Source organism: Geotrypetes seraphini, chromosome 13, assembly GCF_902459505.1.
Source record: "Geotrypetes seraphini chromosome 13, aGeoSer1.1, whole genome shotgun sequence".
NCBI lineage: Eukaryota > Metazoa > Chordata > Amphibia > Gymnophiona > Dermophiidae > Geotrypetes > Geotrypetes seraphini.
This window is the reverse complement of record NC_047096.1, coordinates 2,303,061-2,319,898: the sequence shown is the minus strand read 5'-3', so window position 1 is coordinate 2,319,898 and position 16,838 is coordinate 2,303,061. Positions and strand designations below refer to the sequence as shown.

The following is a 16,838-nucleotide window of genomic DNA, read 5'->3' as shown; positions in this document are numbered from 1 at the left end:
AGATGCGTGGAACAGACTCCCGGAAGAGGTGGTGGAGACAGAGACTGTGTCTGAATTCAAGAGGGCCTGGGATCTCTTAGAGAAAGGAAGGGATAATGGTTACTGCGGATGGGCAGACTGGATGGGCCATTTGGCCTTTATCTGCCATCATGTTTCTATGTTTCTATTGAGGGTAAGTTGAAACTCTCAGTTCAGTGTGCAGCAGCAGCAGCTAAGTAAATAATTTTCAGGAAAGGAATGGAAAACAAAGATGAAAATGTTACAATGCCCTTGTATCACTCTATGGTAAGGCCGCACCTTGAATACTGTGCACAGTTCTGATCGCCATATCTCATAAAAGATATAACGGAATTAGAAAAGGTACAGAGAAGGGCGACAAAAATGATAAAAGGTTTGGGACAACTTCCCTATGAGGAAAGGCTAAAGCGGAGAAGAGACAGCTCAGGGGTGATATGATAGAGGTCTATAAAATAATGAGTGGAGTGGAAAGGGTAGATGAGAATCGCTTGTTCACTCTTTCGAAAAATACCAGGACTAGGGGGCATGTGATGAAGCTACTAAGTAGTAGATTTAAAACAAACCGTAGAAAATATTTCATCACCCAGTGTGTAATTAAACTCTGGAATTTGTTACCAGAGAATGTGGTGAAAGCAGTTAGCTTAGCAGAGTTTAAAAAAGGTTTGGATAATTTCCTAAAAGAAAAGTCCATAAGATAGACTTGAGAAAATCCACTGCTTATTTCTAGGTTAAGCAGCATAAAATCTGTTTTACTCTTTTAGGATCTTGTCAGGTACTTGTGATCTGGATTGACCAATGTTTGATACAGGATACTGGATTTTATAGAACTTCGGTCTGTCCCAATAAAACAATTCTATGTTCTTATGAGAAAGGGACAGGGGGAAAGAGGCAGGAGGAGAAAGAAAGAGAGGAAAGGATGGTGAAAATGGCACGGGAGAAAGAGAGAGAGGGAGGCACAGGGAAAAGAGGAAGGGGAGAAAAAGAGAGAGTGAAGGAAAGAGCAGGGGAAAAGAGGCAGAGGAAAAAAGAAGAAAGAGAGAGAAGGGACGGGAAAGAGGCAGGAGGAAAAAGTGAGAGAGGGAGGGAGTCATGGAGAGAGAAAAAGATGAGGGGGAGAAGGGGAGAGAGAGGAATGAAGGGATGAAAAGAGAGAGAAGACCCATAGAAGCAGCAGCTATGAGGAACAGCATCACGTTCTCTGTGCTATTGGAAGAAGGTGAACTCTTTCATCAATGCCAACACAGGTCCACCCTCAGCCTTGATCCCAGCTATGCCCCCAGTGTGCCCCTGGCTTCTATATTGAGGTCAGGAAGGGTTGGGAATGACCCTGCCAGTTCCTCTTCAGGGCTACGCTTGGGGCAGACTGTGGGAAAATAAACAGAGCACCAATAAAAGTTACTCACCAGCTCCTGACCCTGCTGAGAAGTTCAATCTGCTGCAGTCTTCGTGCAAGGTGGTGGGAGGGGAGGGGGGTCTTTTCTTTTCATCCAGTGAGAATTCTAAGCCCCTCCTCTGGTACAGCAGAAATCATTTTTCCAGTGCCTGAAAACTTAGAGCAAATACAGGCCATCCTGAGGGCTGTGCGATCAGTGGGGCTGCAAGGGAGATTGATAGATTGATTTGCAAGTACTCGACATATCGTCAATAGTGTATAATTCTGAAGCCCACACCTTCCAAAAGATATAAAAAGGATGGAATTGGTCCAGACTCAGAGAAAGGCAAATAAAATGGTTGATGATCTATTCTACATCATAAGGCGTATGGGGCCAGACTTAAAAGATCTCAATCTGTATACTTTGGAGGAAAGGCGGAAGGGGGAGATATGATAAAGACGTTTAAATACCTATGTAATGCAAATGCGCATGAGTTGAGTCTCTTTCATTTGAAAGGAAGCTCTGGACTTTTTCATGGAAAGGGTGGTGAATGCTTGGAACAACCTACTGGTGGAGGTGGTGGAGACAAAAAAGTGTATCTGAATTCAAGAAAGCTTGGGACAAGTACGTTGGGGATAGTGGGTGGCCTGGTTGGCAGACTAGATAGGCCAGATGGGAGCAGGTTCAACAGAAAAAAGTATTCAGGACCATCTTTGAATCCCTGGGCCCCAGAATCTGGAATAGACAGCCCCCACTTATCAGAGCTTCAGGGGAATGTTATAGTCTTCTCTCTGATCTCTGTCCTACACATTCTAATTGCTAATGTAATAACTGATCCCAATCTTATTGTAGGCCGCAATGATGCCTTCATCGTTCTCTGTTTCTATGTTTAATTGCACAAAGTGCTGCTGGGAGGTTTACAATATACACAAAATCAATTGGAGTAAAGAAAAGAGATAGAATTCTCGAGAGAAAGAGCGGAAAACGGAAGAAGAGAGAAGACTGATAGCAACAGTCAGGTATCAGCAGAAGGAAACGGAAAGGAAGAGATGAAGGTGCAACAATCTCTCCCCATCCATTGTCTCCCCGGCACAACGGGTAGGGTGGGGATAGCAGGGGGCCTCCTTTCCTTTCAAGTCCCCCCCCCCAAGCTGGGGCAAAGGGAGGGGCACCGAGGCTGCAGCTGGCATAGTGACTGACTGCCAGTCCCCTCCTCTCCTTCAGATGTCTAGTCTAACCTAAAACTGGCTGTCCAAAATCTCATAGGAAATGGATATGTTCAAGAAAGTGTAATGACCTCTTTGCCCTCTTTCAAAATTCATCTTCTTTAGGCAACACTTTCTGCTCCTTAATGGTTGTTTTCGAATGCAAAACTAGCCAAAAAATAAGGAACTAAGAAGGGGTGTGACTAAGCCCCCTCCCAAAACACTCCTGCATCATTGCTATAGAAAATCCTGAATTCTTTTGCTAAACATCTCCAGACATTTCATTTGCAACAGGAGCCGGTGACCCCCTGCGTTGGAAGGCTGGACGTCTTTTTCTCACTTGGAACTGAGGTCCAGCCCAGATGCAGAAGTCCTGTCCAACCCCCCCCCCCCCCAGCAGCCTAGGAAAACTCCGGCATAAAAGCAGCAGGTTGCTTGTGGTTTTCGGCACTGCTCCCTAGCACAGAGACTGACTGACAGTACCAGGATGCTGTGGGAGGGCTTTTGGCTTTTCTGCTTGCTGTGGGCACCCTCTGGTGCTTTCAGAAGGTAAGCTCCCACTGGGGAGGGGGGAGGCATTTAATGAGGGAATAGCAGAGGGCTGGTCAATGTGTGCTGTCTCTCCCTGTCACAGAATTCCCCTGAAGAAAATGCCCTCGATCCGGGAAACCCTGCGTGAGATGGGGGTGAAAGCGTCAGAGATCTTTCCTGAGCTGAAGCTGAAGGGGTACAGTGCAAGGAATCCGCACAATGGCACTGCACCCACCATCCTCACCAACTACCTGGATGTAAGTTTGTGTACTTTGCACCGTAAGGGTGAGTTCACCATTTTCCCCACGTCTCATGGGAGAGAGTGCTAGCATGGCATCCTATTCTCTTCTAGTACCTTATGTACAATCAATGTGATGGTCTCTAGGCCCCCTCTGGGCTCTTCGGTCAGTTCACAGCTGGTAATAAGACCGTCTGCATTTGTAGCGCATTTAGAATTCCTTGGAAATGCAAACAGGGGTAGAGAAGATCTGCGGGTGATGAGATGTTGGGTGTGGAGCACAGAGAGCTCTTAGCTAAGGATCCACACACTCCCTCATTGCCCCATTACATCCATGGACTTTTTTTTCCAATTTAATTGACTAAAAGCTACGAATCTACACATAAATAGAACCAAACCAGGAGTGACTTAAGCTGTCAGGAGTGATTTGGGTCAGGTACCAGTTCTAAAGTGAAACTGATGCCAACCCAAACCAAGAACATGAAAGTGTGAGGGTGGAAGGAGAAAAGGTTTGGTTTGTTGGGCTGAATTTCAACATTTTTTTCCTGGTAGAATGCAGAGAGGGTCAAAGCCCAGGGCACAGAGACAAAATGAAACGAGCACAAAGGGGCCTCAAGTGTGAGATAATCAGAAGTAGATCCTTGATGGACCCGACACAAGTCGTGTTTCGACATCAAACGTCTGCTTCAGGGGTCAACTGGTTTATTCTGGACAATTAATAGACATCCAAAGTGTTAGGACACTAGTGTGAAGAACCGGAGTCTTTTAATCACTTATCACAGTGGCGTAGCAAGAGTGAGAAGAGGCGGGGCGGAGAGGAGGAAGGGGGCTGGCGCCCCCACCCACAGAGTGCCTGGGGCAGACTAACCACCCCACCTCTACCTTACTATGCCACTGATAATATATTCATAGAGCAAAATCTACATAGGTGGTGCGGACACAGCATGGTCCATGTTTCAACTAAACCACCTCCTTCAGGGGTCCTAAAAAATGTGAACAAGTGTGTGAGAAATTGAAAAATGAATATTGAGATATACGAATAGGTGAGTGTAAATTAAGGTGGAAGGCAAAGAAGAGGCGAGAAGTAGAGTTGAAATACTCTGATGGAATGTGAAGAGCAGATATCAAAAGTGAACTTCAAAGCATCAACAGAAGGAAAGTGGTAAATTCCAAAAGTGAAACAGATACCAAGGAGGCAACTAATAACTTTTATTCTTACATACGTCCTGCCCTACCATAAGTTCTAAGCGGTTTACATCCAAGAAGACTGTACATTCAGTGAAGCAGACATAAACATTTCAAAGGGGATCTAGCCAATCTCATTTTAGCCATTTATCAAATAAGTAGGTTTTTAACAATAGGCTTGGGCTTGTGGTCTAAGGGTAGCTAACCAGGAGTTCATTTTCCCAGCTTGAAAGCAAAATGGTTTCCCCCAAAATCTCTTCAATTGACAGTCTTTTAAGGTCAGATATGTTAACCTATGAATATTTCGAGTCTTCCTATTGGATTTATGCTGGTGGAACCAGAGATCTCGCTCTCATCCCTCGCTGTTTCTCTTCCTTCAGACTCAGTACTTTGGTGAAATCAGCATCGGGTCCCCAGCACAGACCTTCAAAGTGGTGTTTGACACGGGCTCAGCAAATCTTTGGGTGCCATCACACCTCTGCTCCCCCCTATACAGCGCCTGTGGTAAGAAGGGAGGGGTGGTTTTGTGTGGAGAACTTGTTGCTGCAGTTGCAGTGATTTGGTTTTGTTGGGGGGGGGGAAGAGGGGAGGGTTATGGTTGTTTCTTACGGATTAAGGGTGAGATAGAGGTAGAAGTGCCCATAGGAAAAAGCCTGACCATCCCCCCCAATGCAGACCCAAACTGTATGGATTGGGTAACATATAGAATGTAGGTGCCCCCCTCCCCTCAAGAGGGTAGCTGCAGTGTCTCATACACACACACTTTGAGGCAAGGGAGTATGTGTGAATTAGGGGGAGGCAAAGCATCCCCCCCCCCACTGCATGTTCAAAATGTTACCTTTGCTGGTGTTGATGCCGAAGCCGATGAAATTCACTGCCTGGGCTGCTCCTCCCCTTCTTGTGCTATTACAGTAAAGAGAAAGTCAACAGTGCGCAAAAAGTGAGCACGTGCAAGGAAGTGGCGGTGGCTGGAGGTGCACCCCCAACTTTCTCTTTAATGCAACAGGACGAGGAGGTTGGGGAGCAGTTCGGGCATCGAATCTCTTTGGCATCCCCACCAGCCACTTAATATGTGCTGCAGGTTTGGAGGGGGCACGAGCCCAAAATGGGGAGCCCAAGCCCTATGTTCCCTCTAAGCTGAGCACGTGAGCAATCGCTCATACGCTCGAGGAGCGTCGCTCAGCAAAATATTTGCAAATCTGGAAAATTGTTGGTTTTTTAGAACTGGTTGCTCCCATCCCAACCCTCCCTCCACCACTATTCTGCTTTGAGGTCACCATTCCCGTTGTCTTTCTCTTCTTCCCAGTCTCACATAACCGCTACGACTCTTCCAGATCTGAGACGTACCTGGAAAATGGGACCAGCTTTGCCATCCAATATGGGACAGGGAACGTGAAGGGCTTCCTCAGCCAGGATGTGGTCAAAGTAAGTTCCCCAAACAGGGTCTCTAGGACTCACTCCAGCAAGATGGTCCTTTGGTTATGCCCTATTGGAAACCATAGGAGGGACCTACCTAGACACTGCCAGGTCTACCCACTGCACTCATACAAAGACCCACTCATTCACTTAACACACAAAAAAACAAGAGAAAAAGCAAAAAACTCCACTTATAAACAACCATTAAGCAAGGTCCAAAATGTATCAGTTCACTCAGCAGTGAGAAACACCTCAAAAAAAATCTAGCATGACAAATAACAAAACTCCAAACAATGTGAGTAGAGCAAGCAGCACATATATGAGTCTCAAACACAGTCAATGGTAAGCAGGAAAAAACAAACCAACACTTAGCTGCAGACGGTGTCCAGGCTGTCTTCCATGCATCCAAAAAGTGCAAGCCTGCCTGGCCCCGCAACCACTTTCCCGACGGGAAACCTCCGTTTCGCTGAGCTGCGTCAGGGGAATAATTCCAGCCTACTCCACCAGCAACGGTAGAGGCGCTCCAAGTGTTCCAACCGCTCACATCCACACACATAGAAGCCAAGGCGTGGGATTCTCTTCAAAATGGAGTACAGACTCCTCCCCCTTCCAGTCAGACCAATCCCCAGCCAGCTTCAACCAAAGAAGGCCGCCCACTCAATTCGGGCATTCAGCCCAGCTGGCTGGACGGTTTGTAGATTGTAGATCTATCTTTGTTCCCTCTGACGTAGCTGATGTCTCCAATCACCACGTCTCACAGAGCAGGGGAGACATGTTGGCTTCAAGGCAGTGCCACCAGGGGTTCTTCCACTCTCTTAGTATGTATACAGTAATCTGACCCTCAATTTCCGTGAGGTCTGTCCCACATATAACAAAGGACAGGGGCATATGATGATATAAATAACCCCCTCTGTAATGCAGGTTGTATTGCTCTTCAGTCTAAACCTTTGTCCTGAAACCGTCCCCGTTCACCATTCTGAACACCCTCCTTGTCCACTGCAGGTAACATATTAGGGCTCAGATGTCACATAGATTCCTGTTCCTTCCATAAGCATAAAGGATTCTAATATCCTGAAAACAGGGGTGAACCTGCAGGAGCCCAACATGTGTTTGCATGACCCGTTCCACCCGAGGGGACATCTGATTAAACTTAGAAACAAAAGGGATCACATCCCCTTGAGGTTGTTCCCTCCAATACTCCAATAGGGCCTCCCTGTGATTGTAAAGAGCCCGTCTAGCTGCTCTAGACACAATAGTTTCTGGATATCCTCTCTGATGAAACTTCTCCATCAATGGTACTGACTGGTGCCTATATTCGGCATTGGAGCTACAAATTCGTCGATAGCGGAGAAACTGGGCAAAAGGTATACTTGTCTTAGATGGGTACGGGTGCATGCTGATAATTTCTTATTGTTTGTGTGTTAAGTGAATGAGTGGGTCTTTGTATGAGTGCAGTGGGTAGACCTGATAGTGTCTAGGTAGGTCCCTCCTATGGTTTCCAATAGGGCATAATTCATTAGTTTTAGGGGCCAAAAAAATGGCTTATATTCGGGCCATCGCCTACCCGCTCCCCTCCCGGACCTATTGTAGGCCTCCACAGGGCCTGCCACAAGACCCGGCCAAATCCAAAAACCCCGCCTCCCCCGGACTTCTCAGTGGCCTCGCGGTGGACAGGACAGTCGAGAACTCCTAACAGCCAATCAGCCAGTGGCCTCGAACGGAGCAGGACGGCAGGAAGATCGCTCCTGCTCCATGCACTGGCTGGCTACCAGGGACCCGAAAGGTATATGGGGGAGGTGGGAGGGAGGTGTGGTTGTTAATTTCAACAGGCAAAGGAAACAGAAGGGAATCCTCCTGTGCCGTCCACCGCAAGGCCACTGAGGAGTCGGAGTGGTGTGCTGGGGAGACAGGGTGTATGTGCGGGGGGTTTTGGATTCGGCTGGGATGGGAGATAGGGGATCCCTCAGATCCTGACCCACCGCTGGACCACCGGGTCCCGTGGCAGGCCCTGCAAGGCTTTGGGAGGGAGGGAGATGGTACAGGGCAGGGAGGGAGAGGGGACAGGTGCAGACCCTGGCAGGGAGTGAGGGGGGCTGGGTGCAGAGCCTGGCAGGGCAAGGCATTTGAATATTAAGCCCTCATCTTATATTTGAGTCAAGTATTTTTCCTCCTTTTGGGGGGGGGGGAAATGGGGGTCTCGACATATTCAGGTCTGCCCAACATCTCAGCAGCTCGCTACCTCTCAGGCCATTACTGACACCTATGTTTTCCTCCATAGGTGGCCGATATCCCTGTTATCCAGCTCTTTGCTGAGGCCACAGCATTACCCGCCTTCCCTTTCATCCTAGCCATGTTCGATGGGGTGCTGGGTATGGGGTTCCCCAGCCAGGCGATTGATGGCATAACCCCGGTGTTTGACCAGATCCTGTCAGAGCACGTTCTGAGGGAAAAAGTGTTCTCGGTGTTTTACAGCAGGTGTGTGGCACTCTAACAGGACTGGGGTATACAACACACAACCTCTGTGTCTCTGCTGCCATAACATGCACCGCACCTACTGCTGCAAAGAGCGAGAGCGTTTCCTGGATCAGACCATCACAGTACCAGTACTGGAACAGCAGGGGGCGCTGCAGGGCAGGATAGAGTAATACATGGGTGGGTGTCACAGGATTCAGATCGGTTTATGTCATAAGAATATGTGCATTGTTAAGTCCATACTAAATGAAACAGAGGATGCTCTGGGTGTGGGACAGGAAGCAATACCCCCCCCCCACACACACACACACACTATATGCTACAGGCGCTAATGCCCATCCTCCCTCTCCCAATCTGTATTTCTTTCAATTTGCCACCCCCTAAAGGGCGTTTGCATCCACAGAACAAGTGGGGAGGGCTGGGGAGCTGAACCTCCTTACTGTGGCTGATACATGAGTTCGACTTTTCTTTCTTTACAGAAGTTCGAAGTAAGAAGAGAAAGCAGTCGAGTGGGCGAGGCTTGCACCCCCCCCCCTCCCAGTCACACCTTTCCCACTGCCTCTCATCTCCCTGCGGTAACTGGGCTTTCGCAATGCACCTGCTCAGCGCTGTCCCCGAAACCCTGGACTCGGCTCTCCTCAGGATATCCCACTAGCAGGAAACCGAGCCCAAGACGTGTTCTGGTCCGTCTTTGGATCCCTGGACAGTAGTTGCTGGGTTCTGCACTAGAGAATGACATGGGAACAAATTTGTCCCCCTCCCTGAAAGAACTCAATTTCCCCGTCCCATCCCTGTGAGTTTTGTCGCTGTTCCTGTCCCCTTCCTGTAAGCTCTGCCTTAACCGCACAAGCCTCGAACACTTATGATTTTAAAGCGTTTGAGACTTGTGCGGATGAGGTCGGAGCTTAGGCATTGGTGGAATGAGCCATTATGACATCACAATCTCAGCTCTAGAATGTTGCAACTTAGGAGTTTAAAGCGTTTGAGGCTTGTGCAGATGAGGGTGGAGCTTAGGCATTGGTGGAATGAGGCATTATGACATCACAATCTGAGCTCTAGAATGTTGCCACTTAGGATATGAAAGTGTAAGGACGGAGCTTAGGCATTGGTGGAATGAGGCATTATGACATCACAATCTCAGCTCCAGAATGTTGCCACTTAGGATTTGAAAGCGTTTGAGGCTTGTGCGGGTGAGGATGGAGCTTAGGCATTAGTGGAATGAGGCATTATGACATCACAGTCTGAGCTCTAGAATGTTGCCACTTATGATTTTAAAGCGTTTGATGCTTGTGCAGATGAGGGCGGAGCTTGCAGGAATGGGGACGGGACAGGAAAATGAGTTTCCGCGGGGATAGGGAAAAATTTGTCCCCATGTCATTCTCTACTCTGCACAAGGGATAGTTTTTCTGGCTTATGGGAGGCTGAGACTTTCCCTCCCAAGAATTATCAGAAGTGGCTGAAGTAAAGGAAAGGCCTGGACCCTGATGTTTCCCTGACATGGAGTGAGGCTGTCAGCGCTGGGCATTGCATGACCACCACACCCATCTCTCTCCTAGCACTCTGAACCACATTCTCACTGACCTGGATGACACAGCATGACCAAGGTAGGGCTCACAGCTCCACAGCATGGCATGGTCCTGTGCAGAGTGGGAGGGGGAGGGGGAGGAAGAAGAGACAGAGAAGGCTAATGACTGTCTTGTCTTTGTATCACAGGGATACTCATCTCAGGCCTGGTGGGGAGATAATCTTGGGGGGCTCAGACCCCTCTTATTACACTGGAAGTTTCCAATACCTGAATATTGTTAATAAGGGTTTCTGGCAGGTCAGCATGAAAGGGTACGTATCAGTGGCAGACAGCATGGAAGGATGTGTGTCAGTGGCAGACAGCATGGAAGGGTGTGTGTTAGTGGCAGACAGCATGGGAGGGTGTTTGTCAGTGGCAGACAGCATGGAAGGGTGTATGTCAGTGGCAGACAGCATGGAAGGGTGTGTGTCAGTGGCAGACAGCATGGAAGGATGTGTATCAGTGGCAGACAGCATGGAAGGATGTGTGTCAGTGGCAAAGAGACTCCTGCACTGGTTGCCAATGGAGGCACGTGTGAAGTTTAAGCTGGGATGTTTCTGCTTTAAGGCTCTATACAGCTTAGCCCCTAAATATATAAGTGTCCTCTTCTCCTTCTCAACCAACAAACATAAGAGAAGCTCACAGCTGAAGTTCGTCTCCCCACCGGTTAGAGGATGTAAATTTAAAAGACCCTATCAACATCTTCTCTCTTATCAAACAAAGACCTGGAAAAATTACTTAGGCATACAAACAACTCTGGTGAATTTAGGCAACACCTGGGTAGCCGATCCACATAATCTCTCCCACAACAACCGTTCTTGTTTACTGTTAGTCGCTAATCTCCAGCTCTGTAAGTTCTACTCAATTGGAGCATAGAACTTCACGGTCCTGCGATCTAGAAAGATAGAAACATAGAAATAGATGGCAGATAAGGTTCCACGGCCCATCCAGTCTGCCCACCCCAATGACCCTCCCTTACCTTTCTCTGTGAATAGATCCCACGTGTCTATCCCATTTGGCCTTAAAATCAGGCCTCAATCACCTGAAGTGGAAGACTATTCCAGCGATCAACCACCCTTTCAGTGAAAAAGAATTTCCTGGTGTCCCTGTGCAGTTTCCCGCCCTTGATTTTCCACGGATGCCCCCTTGCTCTTATTATTATTATTATTATTATTCTATCAGTTGGACATAGTCTCAGGCTAAAAGAAAAACCAAACTGCAGGCAACTATGTACCAGATGCAGGCAATGGTTATTATAGCAAATATTTCATTTATGCAGTTAAAAATAGCACCTTATAACAAACCAAAGGTCCGTGTTTCGGAAACACTCCTTCCTCAGAGGTCCATGGTTGCTAAGGTATAAAACAACCGCCTATCTGTCATCCTTCTTCACTTGGAATGGGTGACACGAAAATTGCGGTACTGCAGTTTTCGTTGGATTTTGTTTTTGTGTTGTTCACATAGTCTCAGGCTAGCAGAATCCACTTAGTCCTTCCATACTGTGAAGTTTATTTTTTATTTCATTAAATTGTTTTCTATCCCCTTCTCCCCAAAGGGCTCAGGTTAACATATATAATATACAATTATTTTCCAAGATTTTTCAATTCAAGTATTTATCCTAACGTGATGCATAGCGATGGTCTCTAGTACCAATACACATTCCTTTGTGATCCATCAGTCAAGGGCAGGGGGTTAGGTGAGGACTCCTTCAAGGGATCTGATCTGCGGGGCAGTCGATTCCAGCGGCTCGACATGAAGTGGGAGTAGGAACGTCCTTTGGCAGTTTACAGTTGAAGGGCATTTTGAGGCGCATTTCATCCTGGGAGTGGAGGGACCTGTTTGCCATGTCATGCAAAGATTTGAACGCTAGCATCAGGCCCTTGAAGACTCAAAGTTTGGTGATGGGAGGCTGGTGAGTTGACAAAAGAGCCTAGGAGACAGGGTCACTGGCACGGAGGGATTTTAGAAGTCTGTGTTCTGTACATACCGGAGACATTGTATGTTCTTCGCTGTGAGACTGTTTGCAGTGGTCCAAGCAGGAGACTCAGAAAACTGGTCCCTTATTTTTCAGAATTGTCGTAGGTAGTAGAATGAGGAAGATACCACCTGAGAGATGTGGTCAGAAAGCGATAGGTTGGAGTCAAGAAGTGTTTCTAGGCTGCGCTTGGCCTTTGGCGGTTATGGTACTCGAGTCACAGCATAGCGAGGGACGGGTTTGGTTGTAGTGTTTAGCTGTGGGATTCCTTATTGGAGAAGTGAATTAACGTAAACGATTAGCTGAGTTTAAAAATTTGGACACGTTTCAGGTGCAGAGGTCCATTAACTATTAAAAAGCCTGTTAGACCTTTGTCTAGACACCTTGTTCACACCCTGATGTTTGGGATACTTCGGAGACAGTTGCTGGGCTTCGCTTTCTGGCGTAACTTTTAATGGACTCCATCTGCAGCAGCCCCTTCCCTGCTCTGAACTAGGACCACTGTACAAATGAACTCCTGAACCCATTGTAAGATCAGCATTGATAACAGAGATGTCATTAGCAAGTGAAAGAGCAAATCCACAAGTCCTGGCAAATGCAATCAGAGATTGAGAAAATGTAGCCCAGAGATACAGGAATTATCCCACCTGTTCTAGGCCCTACAGACTGATTGGAAAAGGGAAGGGGTTGGGACTTGTAGACCACCTTTCTGTAGTTATATAACCACACTCAAAGCAGGCATTTTCCTTCTCTGTCCCCGTGAGCTCACAATCTACCTACCATAGTGTACCTGGGGCCGTGGAGGATTAAGTGACTTGCCCAGGGTCACAAGGAGCAGTGCAGGGAGAGTGTAGCTTTAACCACTAGGCCACACTCTGGCACAGGGCAGGGTAGGGTTCAGTCCTATCATGGTATGTGCAAAACTAACCCATGTGGATGCAGTGGCCTTCTAGAACTTAAGGGCTACGTGGATACTCCACAGCAAAGTGCAGGGCGATCAGTAGCAGTAAACTGCAGTGACAGCCAGCAGTGGGTGCTGTGAATGTGTCTCTCTTTCTTGCAGAGTATCTGTTGGAGCTGAGACTCTGTTCTGTACAGAAGGCTGCACAGTGACCATCGATACTGGAGCTTCTTACATCACTGGCCCAGCGGGCTCAATATCTGTGTTGATGAAAGCCATTGGAGCTACTGAGCTAGAAGAGGGACAGGTTAGTCAAAAGGGACCCACTCTCCCAGTTCTCCAGACCTTCCAAGGTCAGCTGGGATGCTATGGGGTCTGTCTTACGCCTTCACTGAACTCCTTCACAGGTCCATTATGAAGTCAAATTGAATGGAGCTGCTTCAGATCTGAAGTTCAAGAAGGTTCTGGAGCCCAGCCTCTGTTCCATGGGCTTTCTGTTACCATATAGCTCCAAAAAACGGAGGATGAATTGAGACATTCCATTGCTTTCAGTGGCACATGGTAACTCGATGGCCCATTTCAGGCAGGAGACTTTTTGGCCAGTCCTGGATTTCTACCAACCTCATTCTGGTGCATGATGGGAACTGCAGCACTGATTTTGATGGACAGAAACAAGGACTACAAATACTGCACCGCCTTGGACTGGCCAAAAAGCCTCCTGAAATGACCAGCTTGGTAGCTCTGTAGTGCATGATGGCTGATACTGGGAATAAAATGGGAAACCGCCAGCTTTTGGTGGTTTAGAAACCGCTTGAGACTGAAAGCCCAGAAAAACACAAGGGTGGGGAGGGGGGAGCTTGCATTACATTACTTGCTACCTGTCCTGTAAGATTAAGTGTGTTGGCACCCTCTAGTGCAGACCACCAGCCTGACAGTCTTGTTCCCCTCCAGTTCATCATAGACTGTGGCAAAGTTGCTCAGCTGCCTGCCATCTCCTTCCACATGGGCGGAAGAAGCTACACCCTCAATGGCCCAGCGTATATCCTGCGGGTAGGTACAGAGAGGGCTGGAGTCAATTCCTTGGGATGGGGGATAGTATAAATATGCTGACATGATAATATAAAGTAGTTCTTAGTGCTTCACATGATAATCTGCTATGTGCAAATGAAGAAAGAGCCCAGTGGACCCCTGAGCTGTGAACAGAAGCAGAGGGCATATAGATTATAGGGCAAGCAGTGATTGACTGCAGACTCTGTTTCTCACATGCTGCCGATCAGTGTTACTGGGGCACAGGATCAGCTGTGAGGGAACCGGGTCAGCAGCTCAATTTAGAGAGAGCGAGAGTAACTGACCAGGAGTGGCTCTGCCAGTCCTGATTATGTCCCAAGAAGATGTGATCTACTTTTCCAAGACAACTGAATTGAAAAGTCAGAGCCAAATAGGAAAACAGGACCTGCTCTGCTTCAGCTCCTAGAGAAGAATATAACTCATAACGCTCGGTCTATGGGAGACCCAATAGGTTCAGTATCCCTATGCCCATCCCCTATGTCCTAAAGATGACAGGCTCTGTATCCGTGCTGCATACATCTTCTCTTATCTCTAGGGCTCAGGGAGAGCCACAGGAACACAGAGTCTGTCACTCTAGGACTGGAGGGTTCAGGGGTTGGACACAGAGTCTGTCACCTGTAGGACTGGAGGGTTCTGGGGTTGGATGCAGGGACACAGTCTGTCACCTCTAGGGCTGGAGGGCTTAGGGATTGTTAGAGGCCTACAGAGCTTGTCACCTCTTATTCCATCCCTAAATGAAATGATAACAGAAGAGACAATCCCATCCTCGTCTGTCTGGCCAATTCTTTTGACCCCATAGTTAAGGATATATCCCAGTTATCAGTTTGTGACCTGCAAGATTTCTTTCAGTTCTAGTGTGTGTCGAAGTCAAAGCTGGCAAGATCATTAATTAGCTTATTTTTATGGGTGTGGTCTTCCTTCTGCAGCAGTCTCTGTATGGTGAAGACCTCTGCATTGTCACTTTCATGGGTCTGGACATCCCCCCACCCACCGGCCCCCTCTGGGTTCTTGGAGCTACCTTCATTGGCCAATATTACACGGAATTTGATCGGCAAAACAATCGCATTGGCTTTGCCACCTCTGTCTGAGTGACCTCTAGTGGCAACCTTGGAATTGCAGCAAGAAGAGGAATTGATGGACTGCAAAACCATTATGTTATGTGCAATCTTATAGCCCACCAAATCCTCGCAAATTGGAGTTCTAGGTGGGTCATCTTGAAAACTAGGCCACAAGATGCTCAGACGCCTTTCAGAATGAGAGCTTCTTGGGTTCCTTCATATAACTCTGCTGAAGATCTTTTCCCAGGCTGGACTCTGGAGCTACAGGCGTAAGGAATATGTAGTATCTTTAAACCCCAAAGGAATGTCATTAAAACATGTCCAGCAATTGCTTGTGAAGTGAAGATCTGTTCATTGCTAAGAAGAGGATTAGAGAAACAGGTTTCGAGTTTATTAGGATTTTATATACCGCCTATCAAGGTTATCTAAGCCAGTGGTTCCCAACCCTGTCCTGGAGGAACACCAGGCCAATTGGGTTTTCAGGCTAGCCCTAATGAATATGCATGAAGCAAATTTGCATGCCTATCACTTCCATCATATGCAAATCTCTCTCATGCATATTCATTAGGGCTAGCCTGAAAACCCGATTGGCCTGGTGTTCCTCCAGGACAGGGTTGGGAATCACTGATCTAAGCGGTTTTTACAATCAGGTACTCAAGCATTTTTCCCTCTCTGTCCCAGTGGGCTCACAATCTGTCTAACCCCGAGAGTAATGCTCCAGCTTACCTGTGTGCCCCCTCTAACACCCCCCCCCACACACACACACACACTTTGTGTTTATAGATTGGGTCGTCCCATATACCAACAATCTCTGATCTGCTGTCTGGCAAGACCCAAAACAGCCAAAGATGCCAATTATCAGGTCAGGGGTTCCTGTATAAAGGTGTAAGTGTGAGGGGCTTATCACCAGAACTGGGTTGGGGATTTCTAGTGAAAGAGGAGCAGACTGTGTGGACTCTTTGCTGCTTATCTGTTCTCTCGTAACGTAGCACTTGTTACACTGCTCTTTTGGAACAAGACAGGTCAGAGCAGTGTAAATTAGAGAATGACACGGGAACAAATTTGTCTCTGTCCCGGCAGGAATTAAAGTTTTGTCACTGCCCCATTCCTGTAAGCTCTGCCTTAACCGCACAAGCCTCAAACACTTATGATTTTAAAGCGTTTGAGGTTTGTGCAAATGAGGACGGAGCTTGCAGAGACGGGAAAAAATTTGTCCCCATGTCATTCTCTAGTGTACATAACAACCTAACAAAAAAAAAAAAAAGCTCTGGAAGTGAATTCCTTTTAAAATAGGAAAGGTATCAATCAGTAGGAACAAGTACAGAAAGTGTCTGCGTGTTATTATGAAATACAACTGGACTTAAGCTGTAACATACCCAGGTGTAAATCATGTGTGAACATAGCATACATATATAGTAGAGTGATAATGGAAGTGCAAACAGAGCACCCCAGAGGCTCACAATAATCACAGTGGAATCCATCCGAATCTGTGTTTACGATCCATTACAGATGGCTTTGAAAACTTCCGATAAAGATAAATCTAAACTAAACTAAAGCTTAACTTTGTAGACCGAGTCATTATTTTAAGAAAGCTCGACTCGGTTTACAGCAATTAAATAAACAGGGAATGATTTACAAATGATAAATAAAAGATAATAGCAAAATGTCCTGAACACGCTTACATACAAGTCACATACAAGTACACACCTTTTCCCAAGCCTACTCCTGGGGGTGTTTTACGCATGAGAAACTCTGTGTTCCAGAGCAATGGCATACTGAACACAATCCTTTCAGGGGAAGCAGCAGCTGAGCTGGGGTTTCCACAATGCCGAAA

The 16,838-nt window shown here is 47.2% G+C and overlaps 1 protein-coding gene across 5 annotated transcripts; it reads left to right on the top strand.

Moving 5' to 3' along the window:
* Positions 1–3,059: 3,059 nt before the first annotated feature.
* REN (renin) lies at positions 3,060–15,335 on the top strand. 5 transcript variants are annotated; one of them, XM_033918846.1, is made up of 10 exons: positions 3,060–3,145; positions 3,231–3,384; positions 4,931–5,054; positions 5,857–5,975; positions 8,245–8,441; positions 8,918–8,926; positions 10,152–10,274; positions 13,041–13,185; positions 13,830–13,928; positions 14,876–15,335. In XM_033918846.1, the coding sequence occupies exons 1-10, from the start codon at positions 3,084–3,086 to the stop codon at positions 15,032–15,034; spliced, it is 1,191 nt and encodes a 396-aa protein (XP_033774737.1). In that variant the 5' UTR covers positions 3,060–3,083; the 3' UTR covers positions 15,035–15,335. The 5 variants fall into 5 exon arrangements, with proteins under 5 accessions (XP_033774737.1, XP_033774736.1, XP_033774738.1 ...); XM_033918845.1 differs by having other exon boundaries at positions 14,873–15,335; XM_033918847.1 differs by lacking the exon at positions 8,918–8,926 and having other exon boundaries at positions 14,873–15,335.
* The last annotated feature ends 1,503 nt before the right edge of the window (positions 15,336–16,838 follow it).